This window comes from Cydia fagiglandana, chromosome 21 (assembly GCF_963556715.1).
Source record: "Cydia fagiglandana chromosome 21, ilCydFagi1.1, whole genome shotgun sequence".
Lineage (NCBI taxonomy): Eukaryota > Metazoa > Arthropoda > Insecta > Lepidoptera > Tortricidae > Cydia > Cydia fagiglandana.
This window is the reverse complement of record NC_085952.1, coordinates 1,427,886-1,447,153: the sequence shown is the minus strand read 5'-3', so window position 1 is coordinate 1,447,153 and position 19,268 is coordinate 1,427,886. Positions and strand designations below refer to the sequence as shown.

The window sequence follows — 19,268 nt, the reverse complement described above, 5'->3', positions numbered from 1 at the left end:
AAAAACACTTATAAGTTTTTAATAGTTATTAGTTAAAAAAGAGCTCTTTTCTCAATATTAAAACTTTGATCTTTGATCGAACGGATCGGATCGGAACCATGGAACAATCTACCGAAATGAATATTTTGCACTATGATTTTGCCATGATTTTGCAATATCTGTCAAATGGTGAAACTATTCGGCACTCACACCTCGAAATTGCATTGTGCAATGCCTCATTATTAAGGCCCCAGTACACAATGGGCCATCGCCGGCCACTCCAAGGGACGCAGCCTTGCGGTAGAATGACATAGCAATATCACTTGCTCCCTCTAACGCATAAATGCGTCCCTTGGAGTGGCCGGCGATGGCCCATTGTGTACTGGGGCCTTTATGAATATATATTTTTTAAGTAAATAAATTATTTGTAAATAAAAATACTAAATATCACTAAGTGTTGCTAAAAAATAATAAATTTCTATTAACACGTGCGTTTTTAGTATGGACTTAAATGACTTAATTTTTTTACCTCTCGAAAATGTCAAAACCACGCGTGAATAGTTGTCAAAATTCCTAACCTGCAAACTATCTGCAAACAGTCGAGGAAGACAAGTTAATTAATGTTATTTGGTTAATATTGTACTAATATTATTTACCAATGGCAAAAGTAAAGAACAAGAGAAATGCTGGAGCTGCAGATAAAGCTCAGCAAAAGAGGAAATCGGAGGCGAACAAGAAGAAACTAAACCCATTTGAAGTGCACATAAACAGAGAAAAACACAAGGTTTTGGGAAAGAAATCCAAACATGACAGGGGATTACCTGGTGTTTCACGTGCTAAAGCTATACAAAAGGTAAAATATAACAAATCAAAATAATTTCAATACGTTTTTAAACAGTTTTTGTCTTAACAATATATTATTCACATAAAACACTCATGTTTTTATTGTTATACAATGAGAAAGCAAGTGATATTTTCGAATTTTATACAACAAAAGGGTAAGGGGCTTGTATGCACACCTAATTTTGCTTCATACCCAATATTTGAGAGACAACCAAGTTTTTTTTTGTTGTAGAGAAAAGAGACTCTCGGCACGGAGATGAAGCTGATGCATAAAACGAACACATTCATAGACAAGCGTATAGGTGAGAAGAACAGTGAGTTGTCGGCTGAGGACAGGATGGTTGCCCGGTTTGCTGCCGAGAGGGTGAAGCAACATACTAGAAAGAATATTTACAATCTGGCTGATGATGAGGTTCTGACACACAGGTAAGACAAAGGGCAAATACTCTCTATAGTAGCCGCAAACCAAACTGACGACTGGGGTGGTTAAACTTCTCATTCACACCCTCGTGGTCGTAGGTAGGGTGATAGAGATAGTGATATGACCCCAGTCGTCAGTTTGGTTTGAGTTTACTATAGTTAGTACCATTCTATTCAGGTCAGAACTTATTAAATAGTCTAAGATATATATACAGTTACCCAACATGCTGTAATCGGCAACAGCGACCCTAGCTACTTATGAGCGTGAACTCTGATATGGCTGGCAAAGACAAACTTACTTTTAAAAACTCTATCGCAGGTGGGGCAGTCTATAAATTAGTGGTTGAATTATTTTTTATAGCAACTGAATTCTCAAAAAAAGACAGTACACTTAAATGACAGTCATTTAAATGATATTTAAAGTGAAAAGCTATTATCTTTAATACAACAATAACAATTTATTGTACAAGTTACACTGATATCACTATCCTGTTTCCTATTTCAGAGGCCAAACATTAGAGCAGATAGAGAAGTTTGATGACCCACGTTCAGACGAGGAAGATGAAACAGGATTCAAGGGATTGGATGGTAAGGGTCAGCAGCAGTTCAGCTTGAACGTTGACGACCGGTCTGGCCTAGTGGGTAGTGACCCTGCCTGCGAAGCCAATGGTCCTGGGTTCGAATCCCAGGAAGGGCATTTATTTGTGTGATGAACACTTATTTTGTTCCTGAATCATGGGTATTTTCTATGTATAAAAGTATATATTTATCTATATAAGTATGTATATCGTCGCCTTGCAGCCATAGTACAAGCTTTGCTTAGTTTGGGGCTAGGTTGATCTGTGTAAGATGTCCACCAATATTTATAGAGACGCCTATGCAAACTCAATATCCATATTTAAATATACATAGGGTAATTCAACAGTAACTGCCAACCTGTTAGTAACTGGCCACCCGAAACTAAAAATGAATTCTATTCACCTATAAACAGAATTCATTTTAGTATAAGGTGGCTAATTATTGAAACCTTATACTAAAATGATTTATGTTTATAGGTGAATAGAATTCATTTTTAGTTTAGGGTGGCCAGTTATTGTCCGGTGGTCAGTTACTGGCGAATTACCCTAGCTACTTACTATAAAGTATCATAATAATGCAGGTGGGCACTACAGTTGCTGATAAACTTTAGGTTTTTAGGGTTCCGTACCCAAAGGGTAAAACGGGACCCTATTACTAAGACTTCGCTGTCCGTCCGTCCGTCCGTCCGTCTGTCACCAGGCTGTATCTCACGAACCGTGATAGACTAGACTAGAGACTAGACAGTTGAAATTTTCACAGATGATGTATTTCTGTTGCCGCTATAACAACAAATACTAAAAACAATAAAATAATGATATAAATGGGGCTCCCATACAACAAACGTGATTTTTGACCAAAGTTAAGCAACGTCGGGAGTGGTCAGTACTTGGATGGGTGACCGTTTTTTTTTTGCTTTTTTTTTGTTTTTTTTTTTGCATTATGGTACGGAACCCTTCGTGCGCGAGTCCGACTCGCACTTGCCCGGTTTTTGCAATTGACGCTTACTACGTTACTGATTTTAAAGACATTTCACATCAGTAAGCTCTGAATCAGATGCGCCAATGTGTGTTTATCAGGCCAATGTGTAGAGTGTTGTTTATTTTGGTTGTATAAGGCCCACCATTCCACTAACCCGGGGTTAACCGGTTAAATCTAGAATTACCGTGGTTATCAGTACAATTTGACACTGGGAAAACGGTTTAGCCGCTTAACCTCAGGTTAGTGGGATGGTGCAAGGGGCCCTAACTCGGTATCACAACGCTTTTAACCTTTACATCTCCCCTACAATCAATATTTCTTTGCCTATATTAACCTGGCAATGGAGGAGGCCTTTACCCACTAGGGATTCATTAGTAAAACACATATTATAAGTCATAGTTGTTTACAAATAAGTTGCTTTTTCACCCTGAGAAGTGTTCCGTGATGTCCTTTAGCCGTGCTCGTTGTCCCGCATCTGTGAACTACACGCTGGGATCTGAACCAATAAAACGCGTTGACACTGTCAAAGACCTGGGTGTCATATTTGACCCAAATCTTAATTTTCATGGCCATATAAGAACCCTAGTTTCCGACTGCTATCGGAGATTAGGCTTCGTCATCCGCAATGCTCGTGAATTTGACAACCCCTTTGTGATTAGACTTGTTTACACCGCCCTGGTTAGGAGCAAACTCGAGGCAGCGTCTGTAGTGTGGAACCCCCACGAGGTCACCTATACCCTGCTTCTAGAAAAAATCCAAAAGGCGTTCTTGCGATTTTTATACAAAAAAACCTACGGGTACTATCCCTTCCTTTACCCGACGAAATTTCTGCTTGGCACCCTGGGCTTTAACGCCCTGGAAGTGAGGCGTAATTATGCTCTCGTGACCGGGGCGTGCCGAATAATACGTGGGGATTCAGACTGTCCACAGCTGGTCTCACAACTGGTACGCCTTCTTGTGCCCCCTCTGTTTCAGTCAAAGATTAATTTTAGGCCACGTAATCGCGACTTACTGGCAGTTCCCAAAGCGCGCACTGTGGCGTACAGGAACTCTCCATTAGTTCGCGCCTTACAATACCTAAACGCACTTCTCAAATCAGCACCTGAATGCGATGTTTTTTGCCAGTAGTTGGAAGACGTTATGTGACGAATGTAAGAGGTTATGTGAGGCGATGGATGATCACCCGTCTTCAGTTAGTATTTAAGATTATTGTTATTGTATAACACAACTTTATGTTAACGTTTTAGGATAATAATAATATTGTTTGCATTCCACAGTGCCTTAGTGTCTCACTGTAATACTGTGTAATATGTTTCACATAAAAAATAAAAAATAAATAAATAGTTTTATTTTAAATTTTTTATGTATAAACTTTACAATGAATAAAGGGCTTTTTTATTTTATTTTATTTTTATTTTATATTAACCTAAATTAAATACCCACCATTTCAGATGACTTTGTCTCCGAAGGCCATTTCGGTGGCGGCGTCCTATCCAAGTCCGATAAAGACGGAGCCAAGTCCCACAAGGACCTGATCGAGCAGCTGATTGCCGAGTCCAAGAAGAGGAAAGCGGAAAAGCAGAAGGAAAAAGAACAGACATTAGATTTGACAGAGAAGCTGGACAGCGAATGGAAGGATCTGCAGCCGGTTGTGTTTAAGAAGTAGGTTTTCAATTTCTTTTTAGCAGATACGTGGGCCATAGTCAGTCACATAATGCAGTCATAGGTACATACAACCGGCAACGTATAATATTTAGTATTTTGTGTTGTTAGTAAAAAAAAATTAGGCCAAAGTAGGCCAAATCCAAGGGACAAAGTTATGCGCTAGAGGGAGCAAGCAAAATTGCCACCATTTCCACATAAAACTGATCTAAGTTGGCCCAATATTTGTCCTCAGCGAGGCATAAAGTAAAATTAAAACATAATATATAGATGGTCAAGCAAATCTTGTCAGTAGAAAATACGCGAAATTGAAATTTTCTATGAGACGATATCCCTTCGTGCCTACATTTTTCAAATTTGCCGCCTGTTTCTACTGACAAGGTCTGCTTGACCAAGTATAAATAACAAAGCATTGTCTCTGTTTACAGGATGCGAGTAGAGGAGGAGTCGGCCATAGACAAAGTGCTGAACAAGGCGGAGAAAAACAGCCAGGACTATGACAAGATGATGCGGGAACTGCGCTTCGAAAAGCGGGGCACGGTGAGTATTTCATAACATTAGTATACTATGGCGGTTAAACCTTTCAAAGCTGGAACTTGGATCCGCGGCAGGTATGCTGGAACTCTTAGTTTAAATTAATTAGAATTAAGATAAGATAAGAGATAAGATAAAATTTATTTCATTGAAAAATATCCAAAAATTAAAACAATCATAATACGCTTAAATAGTTACTTAAATATTATAAATGTACAATCACAGTGGTTTAGAAAAGTAAACATAAAATAAAAGATCTTGTAAGCAAAAATTGTAACTGGCTCTAACATGAATTGAATACTTCCCGGCATACAAAAGGTTAAGTCTATGTATCAAAAGTCAAAATTTAAACGAACATTCTCTTCTCACATGTCAAAAGTCTACACCTCGACATTGGCAGAATCCACCTTGCTAAAATTAGCGAGGAGTAAAAGCTATTTACATATAAACAAAGTCTATGTATAGTAGACATATGCGCACACAAAACGAGCTGCCTCGCAAGGGAATTTCCGCGCGAAGTAACTGGGTTCGTGCCTCGCACGTACGACCGTGATGCCTCGTTCGAGGCACGTCTGTACAGAAAACTACTACGTTATTCATAAACGTTTACTAAAGTTGACAAGCCGATAATAAATAGTTTGTCCCTTTCCGACGTATTGGTATGATGGAAAGGGACAAACGATTATTATCTGCTTGTCGACTTTAGTAAACGTTTATGAATAAGGGGGAAAAGTTCGCGAAGGAGAGTTTGATATACCATCCTCCAGTATTTTCTAAACCCATGAATGCTTAATCGGTCATTTTCAACTAATGAACATTACAAAATAAATTTCAGCCATCGGATGCAATTAAGAGCGACGAAAAATTAGAAAAAGAAGAGCAATTAAGGATAGCACAGCTAGAGAAGGAAAGGGAGATGAGGATGAGAGGAGATTACGAGGAGTCAGCTAAAGTCGAGCCAGCCAAGAAACACCGGTAAGATACTACCCCCTTCATCTACTATATTAAAATGAATTCTATTTATAGGCACAAAACAGATAAGTACAGAAGTCAATCACATGTATGTACTTTACTTTTCATACCTACGCTCGGCGGTCGCTCTAGGGTTGCGATTGTTGCGAACTATGACTTATGCACAAAAAAACTATCGTGGTAGTGGCACTCGTATCCATCGTATCGTATCTCGTATCTAGTTGTTTGATTTATTGTTGAGGATGAAACGGGAGGAATGGAAATATAAATTAATAATAACATTAATAACTCAATTAGGTATGTATTTGAATTTTAATGTCATTGTTATATTACAAATTTGCCACAGAAAATATCTTGCGATGATTTCGAGATTGGCGAAATGCACGATTATTATATTTTAAAGTGTAATAAATTCGCATTCTCATGTACGATGTAATAAATTCGCATACGCATTCTCTCTGAAACCACTGGTAGCTTAAAAAACGACAATTCACCGGTTAATGTTGAATTTAAACAACCGTCCACTGTACAGTTATAATAACTTTTTGTTTTGTTTCTCCATTATTGCACAAAAAAGTTCACAGACGCGTGTCTCAAGCGGATGGCACTCGCGCTCGCAGTGGTCCCAACTGGTCCGAGATATCGTGTCCGTGAGCAGTGTCTATGTGTGCGTAGCTTGAGCGCGCTTTGTATGTAGATTGATTTCTGTACCTATCTCTTTTGTGTTATAGGTGAATAGGATTCATTATTAGTTTAGGCTGGCCAGTTACTGGTGAATCACCCAATCTTGATAAGTAGTAGTAGCTATGGCTGTTTAAAAAAAATGCTGTAAGCATAAAATGTATCAAAACATTTATTAAAACACTTTTTTCTGGCCTGTCATTAGAAAGTTTATAACAATATTTCCAGGTCAGCTGATGATCTCGACGATAACTTTGAGCTGGAGGACGAGAAAGAGTTCATGCTAGCGTACGACAAGGACGGAAAACCTCTTGTGCCTGAGCATATACTCAACGACTATTCAGGTAAATATATATTTTTGAAAGAATGTCAAAATACCGGCAGCCTACAGAGGAAGAGCTGAGGAAAATTTGTACTGCAGGCAGTTTCTAGTATTTTACATAAATATTTGGAGACAATCTAACACCAATCGTCCTAGCCCCAAACTAAGTAACAACAACATGTTACTTATTTTTCTTTCAGTTCCTAATGCGCAAAAACAATATGACGGTGGCTTGACTGAGTCAGAAGACGATGATGATGATGAGGAAAATGAAGAAAACAGTGACGATAATGATGAAGAAGAAAGTGGCAACGAAGAAGAGAGTGGAAGAGAAGAGAAAGCCAGCAAAAGTAAAAAAGATATCAAAAGCCATAAAAAAGTCAGCGAAGGCAAAGAAAAATCTGGAGATACGGAAAAGAGCATATTATTTAAAGATTCAGATGATAGCGAAGAAGAAGAATCCGACGATTCAGAGGAAAATGATGAACCAGATAGTAAAACCCCTCAAAGTGATTTAAAAGTAAAAAGTAATAAATCTGAAACATCAGAAGATGAGAGTTCTGATGACAGTAATGAAGACAGCGAAAAACAAGAAACGAATAAAATAGTTACAAGTAAAGCTGAATCTAAAATAAATACTGATGGCACCGGAGATTCTAAAGCAATAAATAGTCAAATTAGTGCGAAAATAGATCTCAAGAGTAAAAATGATGATTCTGACGAGGAATCTAGTGAAGTTGACGGAGAAATGGAAGACATAAATGATATTAACAAAAATGAGATAGCAAAGAAATCTAAAGTTGAACTGAATTCTGATAGCGAAGAAGATTCAAGTGACGATGAAGAATCAGAAACAGAGACTCAGAATATTGCACAAAAGAAAGTTTTAAATAATAAACGTAAGAAACTTATTGGTGATTCAGACAGTGAAGATGAAAATAAAAAGACTAAAGATGAAAGTGAGGATGAGATTGATGAACAATTGAAGTCATATTTAGGAAAGACTGCAGAATACGAGAACTTTAAGGTGAGAAAATAATTCTATTGTTTTAACAGTACCGTTAAACCCTCTTACTTTAATAGAATAGGATTCTACGAGTACGAATTAAGTCTTTTATGTAACCCTACAGGCTGGGTTTAGTGTCACGCGGACCGTCCGTGCGGATTGCTTTGCACCGCCAAATTGTACGAGAAAGCTGCCCGCGCGGACCCGTCAGCTTTACTCTAACGCTCCCTAAACTTAATACATATTGGTCCGGTGCGGAGCGCACGGACGGTCCGCGTGACACTAAAACCAGTCTAAAAAGGGCTTACACAAACTCTTAATGCTCATTTCAATAACTGGTACACATTTTACACTCCTTTCTGCTTTTGTTGTGGACAGGAGACTGACAGTTTTTACTTTTACTTAAAGCGCCGTTAAAATTAATTTTGTCGTTATTTTTTTATCGGTTTTATCACCTTGATATTAGTATTTTTCATAAATAGACAAATCCTATTTTAATTTTCTTTAACACAAGTTGTATGAATGTCAACAATAATAAAAAATAGTTTTATCTATTTTACAGGAATTATTATCAGGAAAGAATCCATCACAGCAATCCACAGCTATCCAGAAACTAATTAAAACCTACGACCCAAGTCTTGGCGAAAATAACAAAGATAAACTATCAAGATTATTCGCAAACATGCTCCAATATGTCAACGATTTATTCTCGAATCTAACAAACGAAGGGGAACTCATGAAATCATTCTTGATATTTAACGATATAACCAAGCATTTCTATGACATCGCACATATTAATAAAGTATCATCGAGAAAATTCTTTGCAGAATTATTAAAAGAGAAATACGACGCGTATAGAAAGAAACCGAAGCGAATACCGGATATGGATACGTTAATATTTTTCAAATTAATTTCTATACTGTATCCCACTTCTGATTTCCGTCATCCGCTCACGTCGCCATCTTTGACTTTCATGTCTCAAATTTTACATTCATGCAGATTTAGAGATGCATATTCTATATCTAGAGGACTATTCTTAGTAACATTAATATTAGAATATACGGTTTTATCAAAAAGATTTGTACCATCTGCTATTAATTTTATCAGAGGCATTCTATATTTGAGCGCAAAAACGACTGTTTTAAATCCGATAAAAGTCGTTCCACCGTTCCGTTTGCATAAGGACGCGAAGATTTTAAATTTGGAAGACGACTGTTCGAAATTGAAAGGCGAATGGAAAATGAGTTTGAACGATTTGTTGACAGATACCATAGACAATGGATTTAAAATTCGAACAGTTTATAATTCCATAATGATTTTGAGGGAGTTTTTTGAGCATTGTGGTGAAATAGAGGCACAGGAGTGTATATTTCGTCCGCATATTCAGTTAATGAGTAGATTGGATGTTGAGTTGTATCCCAAAAAGATAGCAAGTGCTATTGAAGAGACTATTAAATATATGAAGGGTACTTTGGAGGTGAAGACCTATACGCCCCTGACTAGTGCTAAGGCGAAACCGAAGGTGCTGAGGTTATATGAACCTGACATACAGGAAGTGTAAGTATAACGCTTTTTAATTGTACCTAAAATTATTTATTCAGCTTATCATCACTCACTATACTCTGGCAAGCCAACTATGTCATATAAAAAGGCCCGAAATACAAAATTTGTATGGGAGATCGATCCTTCGCGCATAGATTTAGACCATGAAGTCTGCAGTTCAAATTGGAAGGGGGGGGTCTGGACATCGGATGATGGTAGCATGACGTAGGAGGAAACGGGGTGATTTGAAGCATGATTTTTGGATGATTTTAGGGGGGGGGGGGGGGTCCAAAATCGTCAAAAATCGATGACGTCATTTATATTACATTTATGGACAGCCTCCTAGCTAAATTTACATGAATTTGACAGGTTCACCGGAAGTAAGAGCTCCAAACTGTCACGAGAAACAGCCGAGCGGCAGCGATTGCAACACAAGATCAAACGAGAAATGAAGGGGGCGCTCCGAGAAATAAGGAGGGATAAGGCGTATGTCGGTTCTGTCAAGATCAGGAATAAGATACAGAGGTATGTATTATTTATTTCACATTTTAAATCAGGCAACAACTGATGTAAAGCTTTCTCTCTCTGTGTCATCAGATTACAGATGTACAGTAAAGGGCCAAAAAGAATGCACATCGGCAATCATCGCATTTCCGAATACAAACGAATGCTCATTTCCATGTACATCAATTATTAGGTTAGTCGTTTATCAGAATTTGAATTTAGAACTAAATACTTTATTGTTGTTTTGTTTTGATTTCACGTGAAATATATAGAGCTGTAAAACACGATGTAACTATTTTTAATTATTGCTATATTCTTGTTAGGGAAAAATAATCTTCATAAATATATATTTTATATAAGATCGACAAAAAGTGTAATATTGTAATGACAAATCTCTGTTGAACCTTCTTAAAATAATTACTTACATTAACATCCTCATGTTTTTTAAATTGGTTGGCTTCAGATAAAAAATATTTATAAACATTGTGGATAATTTCGCGTGACTGGTAGAGTAACGGATTACGTTTTTTCCCTATAGATGCCATAGTACAAATTTAATTTTATAGGGGTTTTAGCAGCTCTATATATATATTGACTTAGATAGGCGACTGCACTCTCTCGCATTTGAACCATGACTGACAAAACAAACGTCATGGTGTGTGCGACACAGATATCGCTATACGAAGTCGAAATTAGCCGATTGCCTCTTTCTAAAGCTCGATGTGCATTCTTTTTGGCCCTTTACTGTACTTAGTGCATAATTATGTTCACGGAAAGTTACGAACGCGTCTTGCTATTTCAGTCAGTCTCGGTACAAAACGTACTAACATTGACTGAACTAGCATGACACCTACGAACGTTTCCGAGAAAATACGATGGAAAACAATTATGCACTACATCAGATCTCTACCACAGGATCGCGCGCACCCGAGCTGCATACATCGCTGTCACCGCATTGTTAGTAGTTCGGTACAAGTCAAAAGCCATCGGACCACTGTCACTTTCTACACTGTGGCTGTACTTAGCATAGACCTAGTATTACATAGATGAGCTATACGCGTGTCTCCGTGAGGGACAAAACATACGCAAAGCGACAATATTAAAAACACGTTTTAACATTCCTGACAACATACCAAAAACAATCTACGTAATTCGGTCGGGTTATTTGTTGCCCACCATAAACCATACTAAATTTTTGGTGGGGAAATCAAAAAGTGAGACTGTGACAAGGACAAGCAATAATACCGCTTTCTCTGCTACTCCTACTGAAATTTCCATAAGTGCATCTCGTTCGGTCGTTTGGCCCCTCCGCCGTGTCATCTCTATATTATTGTACCTCTGTGGTACTTAGGTATCGAGGTTAAAACTCAAAGCGGGGGGCGCCACCGTGGACCAATAACCAATTTATAGTTGCACCAAACAAAGACTGCAGCGGATTTGATAGCCCACGCAGTGTAAGTGTTATGTATACGTCATAATTTCATAGAAGTTTGACGTACACATTCAACACCAAGAACCCGACTGTCGGGTACACTGTTCGTAGCGACTACGCGCTACATACGGCGAAACCGTGGCTACGCGCTACGAGCGTAACCCGTAGCACTTAGTGGTATTGAATGTGTTAAAATGACACTTGTACTGCGTGGGCTATCAAAATCGCTGCAGACTTTTTACGGTCTGACTATATTCTGTTTCCACTGATCGAAGTGAAATTATGATCGAATTATTCGAACGAATTATGTATAAAGCCCTTTTGTCTGAGTCAAGAAATGACCATACCATATTGTTTTTCTTTTCAGCGACAATATGCGAAAGGAAAAGGTGAAGCAGATCTACAAGGACGCGTCCATACAGCAAGGAGAGCTCAACAAAATGAAACGGGGGAAATAATGTGTACACCTGTAAAATATTACATTTATTAACAATTACATTTCTTTCATTTACAACTTAGCTGCTAAGGTGCGTACGTCAAAGAATTTATAAAAACAGAAATACATCATCTGTGAAAATTTCAACTGTCTCTTAGCTATCACGGTTCGTGAGATACAGCCTGGTGACAGACAGACGGACAGACGGACGGACGGACAGCGAAGTCTTAGTAATAGGGTCCCGTTTTACCCTTTGGGTACGGAACCCTAAAAAGAATATATGTTTAAGGTAGGGTAATTCGCCAGTAACTGGCCGCCCTAAACTAAAACTTATAAATTTTTTATTAACATTTTTACAACTTTACAACAAAACACTAAAACTTATAAATAAAAGATTTGCCCTAAGTCATGGTCCGTAGGTAGGGTTCCCAGAAGGCTGGCCCCTAAAAATTCTATTCACCTATAAATAGTATTCATTTTAGCATAACGTGGCCAGTTATTGAAACCTTATACTAAAATGAATTATTTTTCTAGGTGATAGAATTAATTTTTAGTTTAGGGTGGCCAGTTACCAAAACGGCCAGTTACTGGCGAATTAACCTGTTTAGCGTTAAACATAGGAATTTAAACCTATTTGTCACTTGGAATAATATTAAACGATACAAAGTGTTACTTCATGGAAATGTCTATACAAAGCATCTAAACCAACTAAGAGCTTTTATTCATCGCGTTTTTGAAAAAGGAAGGAATTTTTTTTACTTATATACTTAACACAAAATCCAAACAGAAAATAAAGAGATGCAGAAAAAGAGAGCAGACAAAGAATTATGTGTTGCTTACAGTTACTTTTAACCAAATTACACTAATCTAATTTATTTTTTCTTTTGAAATAGTCAATTTTGGTTAAAAGTAATTGTTCCTTCAACTCAAGATTTCTTTTTCTCCTCTCTTCATTCTCTTTGATTCTCTCTTCATTCTCCTTTCTTCTCTCTTCATTTTCCATCTGGATTTGGTGCAGCTCTTGTCTGCACTTGATTTCCACTGCAGCTATGACAGCTGCAGGCTCTCTAGCAGGCCGCACACAACCCCAATGGGTCTGAAAATAAAAACATCTCATTACAACACATCTGCTATATTTATATACATACATACATATAATCACGCCTATTTCCCGGAGGGGTAGGCAGACACCACGGATTTCCACTTGCTACGATCCTGACATACCTCTTTCGCTTCCTTCACTTTCATAACATTCCTCATACACGCTCGCCGGTTAAGGGTGCTCTGGACCTGGCTTTTCTTCAGGATTTCCTCAATCTGATCAGAGAAAGTCCACTGAGGTCTACCCCTTCCAACTCCAACTTCCACTTCTCCCTTAAACACTCTCTTTCTTAGCCTTCTTTCACCCATTCTCATCATATCATATCATATTTATATAAGTAATAGTAATAGCCACAGACACAGACATTTGACACAGACAGCAACAGCCAGGAGATAGATCGCAGAATCCATATCAGCTGGAGGAAGTATTGGAGTTTTAAAGAGCTTCTAAAAGGAAAACAGTAATGGACACATGTATCCTACCATGCCTTACGTATGGTTCTCAAACTTGGGTGCACACAAACAAGAACAAATTAAAGATAAGAACATGCCAGAGAGCAATGGAAAGGAGCATTCTCAGCATAAAACTAAAGGATAAGGTTAACAGCAAATACATCCGATCCAAAACAAACATCATAGATGCACTCGAGTTTTCGCTGAAACGGAAATGGAGATGGGCCGGCCACATAGGGAGATTGACAGATGACAGATGGACCAACAAAGTCACAAAGTGGCCAGGACCCCATGGCAAAAGGAAGGCGGGAAAACCCATAACAAGATGGTCCAGGGACATCATAGCCACAGCCGGAGAAAATTGGCTGATCACGGCAAAAGACCGAAAAAGGTGGAAAGATTTGGAGGAGGCCTATACCCGAAAGGGGTCCTTAATATAGTAAAATAAACAACAACATCATAATGAAATACTTAAATAGTATTTCATTATGATGTTGTTGTTTATTTTACTATAGGAAAAATAAAGGCTTAAATAAAAAAATAATAATAATAGTAACAGCCTTCATGCGTTTTTGTTATTTTTACACTTTCTTTGTTATTACACTTAGTTATTAAATTATTATTTTTTAACTTTTATTGTTTTTCAATTTATTTTATTCATTTGCATGCCGCGTGTGCGGAAAAGGCCTCCCCCAGTTTTTCCCATTTCTTCCTATTCTGTGCTGTTCTCCACCAGAATCTATCGAAATTTCGTAGCTCATCTCTCCATCTTGTATTCGGTTTTTTCTGTTTTCTCGGTGTGTCTATTGGAAACCATTCTGTGACATGTTTGGTCCACCGGTTATCTGTAGTGCGACATACATGGCCAGGCCCATTTACTCTTTTTTATTGCCTGTGTTACATCTTTTACTCCAGTTTTCTCTCTTATAACTTCATTTCTGATTCTGTCTTTAATTTGAATTTTTAGCATGGACCGTTCCATTGCCCTTTGACAAATCTTCAGTTTATATGTGTGTTTCTTGGTGGGGCTCCAGGTTTGGGCACCGTAAGTTAAGGTAGGTAGGACAGCAGTATCAAATACTTTTTTCTTAATGGCCATCGACATGTCACTCTTTAGAATTGTTTTTAGATATCAGTATTTTTTCCACGCTCTACTAATTCTGTAGTCTACTTCCTTGTCGAGTCTGTCTTTGAAGGAAACTACCTGTCCCAGGAATGTGAAATCTTCAGCATATTCCATATTGTTTCTTCCAAGCTTTATTGGTATTTTATCTCCATTAGTAATAATTTTGCATTTTTTCATGTTCATTGCTAAGCCTGCTTCCTCGCATGCTGTGTCAAATTCTAGGATCATTTCCTCCAGTATTTTTGGTTTTTCGGCCACAATTAGGACGTCATCCGCAAACCGTAGGTTATTTAAGTACTTCCCATTAATATTTATACCTTTGTTTTCCCATTCCAGTACTCTAAATATGGCCTCCAGGCATGCGTTGAACAATGTCGGAGAGATAGGGTCTCCTTGCTTTACGCCTTTTTGCAACCTGAATGGCTCACCATATTTATCTGTTTTTATTCTGGCCTTGCTATGTTGGTATATCCGTTTTAGTATGTTGACATATTTTACCTCTAGGCCCTGTTCTTCAAGTGTTTTGAATAGAAATGTATGGTCTATCGAGTCGAAGGCCTTTGTAAAATCTATAAACGCAATGTATATATCTTTATTTTGGTATTCTGTGCCTTTCTCTATAAGTTGGTTAAGCGTATGTAGATGATCCATTGTGCTGTAATTTGACCGAAATCCAGCTTGTTCCACTGGCTGGTGTTCTTCTAGTGTATTTTGTATTCTTTTGGTCATCACTGTCATGAATAGTTTATAGACGCAGGATATGATACTTATAGGTCTGTAGTTGTCTAGATCGTCTTTGTTTCCTTTTTTATGTAGGATAGTAATGTTGGAAATATTCCATTGTTCGGATATTATTTCGTTCCTTATTATTTCATTGAACACGTAGGCAATGACTTTATGTAGTTCGTAGCTTGAGTATTTCAGAATTTCACTGCAAATCCCATCTGATCCTATTGCTTTCTCAGTTTTTAGTTTCTTTATTGCTGCCGATATTTCATCCGTGAGGAATGGCTCCACTTCATTGCATGTTTTCCTGTTATATATTGTTGGGTCGTATTACCTTACATAATATAATATAAAGTAAATTACCTTTTTTTTCCTTGTTTGACGGTTTAATATGGCTTGCTGGGATGCTGCTGGCTGAGCTGGCTGTGGTGGTGGTGCCGGTGAAGCGGCCTGTTCAAGAACAGGAGCCTCCACGCTTTCTGCAGTGGTTGCAGTATGGGTTATCAAAATCTAAATAAAAATATTGAATTCAGATATTGTCATATCAACTATTGAAACTCCTTTCCCACCCCAAAATTTTAAATGTATATTTGCCTATTATACTTATATTAAATTCATATCAACTGATTCATTAATCATTCCTCGATTAACACTTTCAGTGCCAAGAACCCTGCTAGTCGGGTTTATTTTTGTATTAGGAATGGGGCGCTTAATACTGAAGGTGTTAAGGATTTTTTATGAATAAGGCTGCAACTCTTTAGACACCCAGAGGCGTATAAAAGTTTTACACAAAAGGCCTACAACACGTTGCGAGTCCAATACAATAACATCCTTAGGATGCTGTTAAGGCTGCCGAGGCACTGTAGTGCGTCAGGCATGTTCGCCGAGGCGCGAACGGACGACTTTTATGCCATCAGACGAAAAAGAGTGGCCTCATTACTACGACGTGTGCGCGGCAGCACTAACAGCATGCTAAGGGCGTTAGACGAGCGCCTCGACTGCCCGCTCATTAAGTACTGGGCAGAACCAGTCATCGGTAGGTCTAAGTAGATATAGGTTACTAACATAGTGTTAAGTCTAAAATGTTACTAACAAAATATGGATCGCTTTTGGTCTGAAATAAAGAATTTTTATTTATTTTATTTTTATTAAAAGGAAGTTAAATTTCATTTGGAAAACAAAGTAAATTACCTCCTCCTTTGCTTTATAATTATCCTTGTTGTTGACATAGTTCATGACAAGTTGGTCAATGAGAATCCTTTTATCCATCAGGTCACAGTCGAAGCTCTCTTCCAGCTTCTGACGCACCTTCTTCGTTGTTGTGCAGGCCAGGTTGGCATTTTCAAGGATCTCTGCAAGCGATGAAAATTATATTTATTTAATCGTATGGCGATATGGTCACATAGGCAAAAATTGTATTTGCGTCAAGTCTAGTAGATCATCCGGGCTACCCGAGTATGCGCGGAGTGGGCACCGCTGGATGATGTGCTCCATGGTCTGGTCCTCGATGCCGCAGTCGCATAGCGCGGAGTCACTCCAACCCCACTTATGCCGGAAGAAGTTGCATCGTCCGTGCCCGGTTCTTAGGCGATTTAAGCGACACCATAGTTTCCTAGGAAGCGATGAAAATAAATACCTACTTTATGAATTCTTTTAAGTTAAAAGAAGACAGTATGTGCGGACTTTTGCGGCTATTTGCCTATTAAATAAGTTAAAACTTTTAAGTTAACAACTTGGACTTGAAACATTTTCGGTCAATCCTTTAACTATCTATCAGTAATATTTTAATAAGAAGGTAGTGTAAAATTAGTTCCTATGAACTAATGTAGGTGCCCGGGCAAGTCTGTAACCTAGTACTTATTCAGCTCAAAATACTTGTGAAGTGTAGATTTTGAAAGCAAAATGTATAAAACAACTTACTTGCGATTTCTTTTTCGAGTTCTTCCTTGCTGATATCTCTCATTTTCTTGCAGTAGATTTTCTACCGCGATTCAGAGCACGCCACACAATACTTAATATACCTACGGTTACGGCGTCGAAACCAATTTAGCAATTTTAGCATTAAATTTGGTAGACGACTTTTTGAAATTGAAAACTTTAAAAGCTAACAATAATGATGAAAAAATGTCAACGATTTGTTTGACAGGTACCATAGACAAAGAATTTAGTCTGTCACATAGACTTAATAATATATAAAGACGGTGTCTCAGCGAGCTGTCACTGTTGCCACTTTTGTTTAGTGTACGATTAACAATGAGGCCCACGTTGCTGTAGCCATGTCGATAAAGTCATATCGATCAACTATCGATATTTCTTGCAATTTTAATTTTACTTCAAAGGCTTAACAATACCTAAAATGACCAAAAACACTTTTATTCTTTATTGTGGTTATCAGATTTCAATTTTATAGTCACGCCCCAGCAGGGGACCAAGGGAAAGTTCAGATATTTAATTAAAATACATAAATACCTCCTAAAATAGGTGTTCCGCAATAATTGAATTATATTATTATATTATAATATATTCATTATCCATTAGCATTTCAATTATGTTTATGTTTAACGAAGATATTGAAGCTTCAATTAATCGCTATTTCGTTCCGCTGTGTAGCGTTTATCGATATATAACATGATTAAAATCGACTTTTCACATCCCTAAAAGAGCACACATATACGCTTTTACGCACACATATACAGACTGGGCGCATCAAGAAAGGCAACACTTGATTTGAAGTCCACCTTGTCAACAGTATGGTTGTCCTTTTTTGACAAACGGCATTTTTAACGAGCGAGGAGAGAGAAATGATACTAGTTGCTGCGCCGTGAAAGAGAACAGAAAACGTTGGGCCCTTGGGTAGCATTCTATGGAATTGGTATACGCGTGCCTCCGTGAGGGACAAAACTTAAGCAATGCGACACGATGATTGGTCAAATTTATTTGTTACCCACCATCCCACCATAATCCATACTAAATTCGGTGGGTAACAAAAAATATGTGAGACTGTGACAAGGACAAACAAAAATAGCGCTTTCGCTGCTACTCCTACTGAAAGATACATAAGACTATCCCTTTCTGTCAGTTATCCCCACCACTCATGCACAATCCAGTTTCATGGTCAAGATTAGAGATGCAACAGATATTCTAGTTGTTTGGCCGGATACCGGATATTTGGCCTGACTATTGGCCGAATATCCAGTATCCGGCTGCCGAATATTCGGCCGGCGGAACTATATCTAATATTTCGGTTTTCAGGTGCGCATTGTGCAGATTTTGACCTGTTTCGTAGTGAACGTTCGCGCAGACTCATTTCTAGGTTTGAAACACCAGTGTTGCCAACTCGGATTTTGAAAAAATGCTAGACTAATGTCTAGATTATGCCAAAATTATGCCAAATATTTTTGAAACACCTATGCCAAAAAATGCTAAAATATCACTTGAAAGTAGACACTTAAAACACATACATTTTTCAAATTTGCCGCCTTTTTCTACTGACAAGATCTGCTTGACCAACTTTATATAGTCCGTCGACGTCCATTCGTCCACAAAAGTCAAAATTCATATGAAAATATGAACCACATAAGGCGAATCGAATGGCGCATATTGTTGCTGCCAAGTTGGCGCAAAATTGGCTTAGACTAAATAATGCTAAAAAATATGCCAGATGCTAAATGGAAAATTTTGGTCCCAAAGCGACTGAAAATATGCCAGATCTGGCATCATTTATGCCAAGTTGGCAACACTGCGAAACACTGCGCGTGCATGTCTGTGCAATTAATTAATTGTTTTAAAATAATAACGAGTACGATTATGACCGTGACTGTTTCTTAAACTTAAATCCTTGATACTCCGAAATCAAGCAATGTTACTAATTACAATCCGGTATCCGGCCGGATAGTAGGTCACTATCCGGTATCCGGCCGGTTATAAAATAATGGCCGGATACCGGATAGTAACCGAATATCCGGTGCATCT

At 38.0% G+C, this 19,268-nt stretch overlaps 2 protein-coding genes across 2 annotated transcripts; one reads left to right on the top strand and one right to left on the bottom strand.

The window, feature by feature from the left end:
• Positions 1-549: 549 nt before the first annotated feature.
• LOC134675104 (nucleolar protein 14 homolog) lies at positions 550-12,250 on the top strand. The gene is made up of 11 exons (XM_063533266.1): positions 550-832; positions 1,055-1,248; positions 1,748-1,830; positions 4,251-4,461; positions 4,890-5,001; positions 5,831-5,970; positions 6,877-6,992; positions 7,171-7,997; positions 8,539-9,533; positions 9,888-10,043; positions 11,822-12,250. Exons 1-11 carry the CDS (start codon positions 638-640, stop codon positions 11,910-11,912), a joined length of 3,120 nt encoding a protein of 1,039 aa, XP_063389336.1. The 5' UTR covers positions 550-637; the 3' UTR covers positions 11,913-12,250.
• Positions 12,251-12,752: 502 nt separating this feature from the next.
• LOC134675342 (uncharacterized) lies at positions 12,753-17,409 on the bottom strand. Its single transcript, XM_063533550.1, has 4 exons — positions 17,217-17,409; positions 16,488-16,648; positions 15,660-15,806; positions 12,753-12,986 (listed from the first exon to the last, which is right to left on the bottom strand). Exons 1-4 carry the CDS (start codon positions 17,257-17,259, stop codon positions 12,753-12,755), a joined length of 585 nt encoding a protein of 194 aa, XP_063389620.1. The 5' UTR covers positions 17,260-17,409.
• Between the last annotated feature and the right edge of the window lie 1,859 nt (positions 17,410-19,268).

Excerpts from the sequence above, each read along its gene's own strand:
- LOC134675104 (XM_063533266.1), top strand. The coding sequence starts at position 638 with ATGGCAAAAGTAAAGAACAAGAGAAATGCTGGAGCTGCAGATAAAGCT. Across the intron at positions 1,249-1,747 it reads GATGAGGTTCTGACACACAG|AGGCCAAACATTAGAGCAGA; the intron begins GTAAGACAAAGG and ends TTCCTATTTCAG. Across the intron at positions 10,044-11,821 it reads ATCAGGAATAAGATACAGAG|CGACAATATGCGAAAGGAAA; the intron begins GTATGTATTATT and ends TTTTCTTTTCAG.
- LOC134675342 (XM_063533550.1), bottom strand. The coding sequence starts at position 17,259 with ATGAGAGATATCAGCAAGGAAGAACTCGAAAAAGAAATCGCAA. Across the intron at positions 16,649-17,216 it reads ACTCGAAAAAGAAATCGCAA|AGATCCTTGAAAATGCCAAC; the intron begins GTAAGTTGTTTT and ends CATCGCTTGCAG. Across the intron at positions 15,807-16,487 it reads ATTATAAAGCAAAGGAGGAG|ATTTTGATAACCCATACTGC; the intron begins GTAATTTACTTT and ends ATTTTTATTTAG.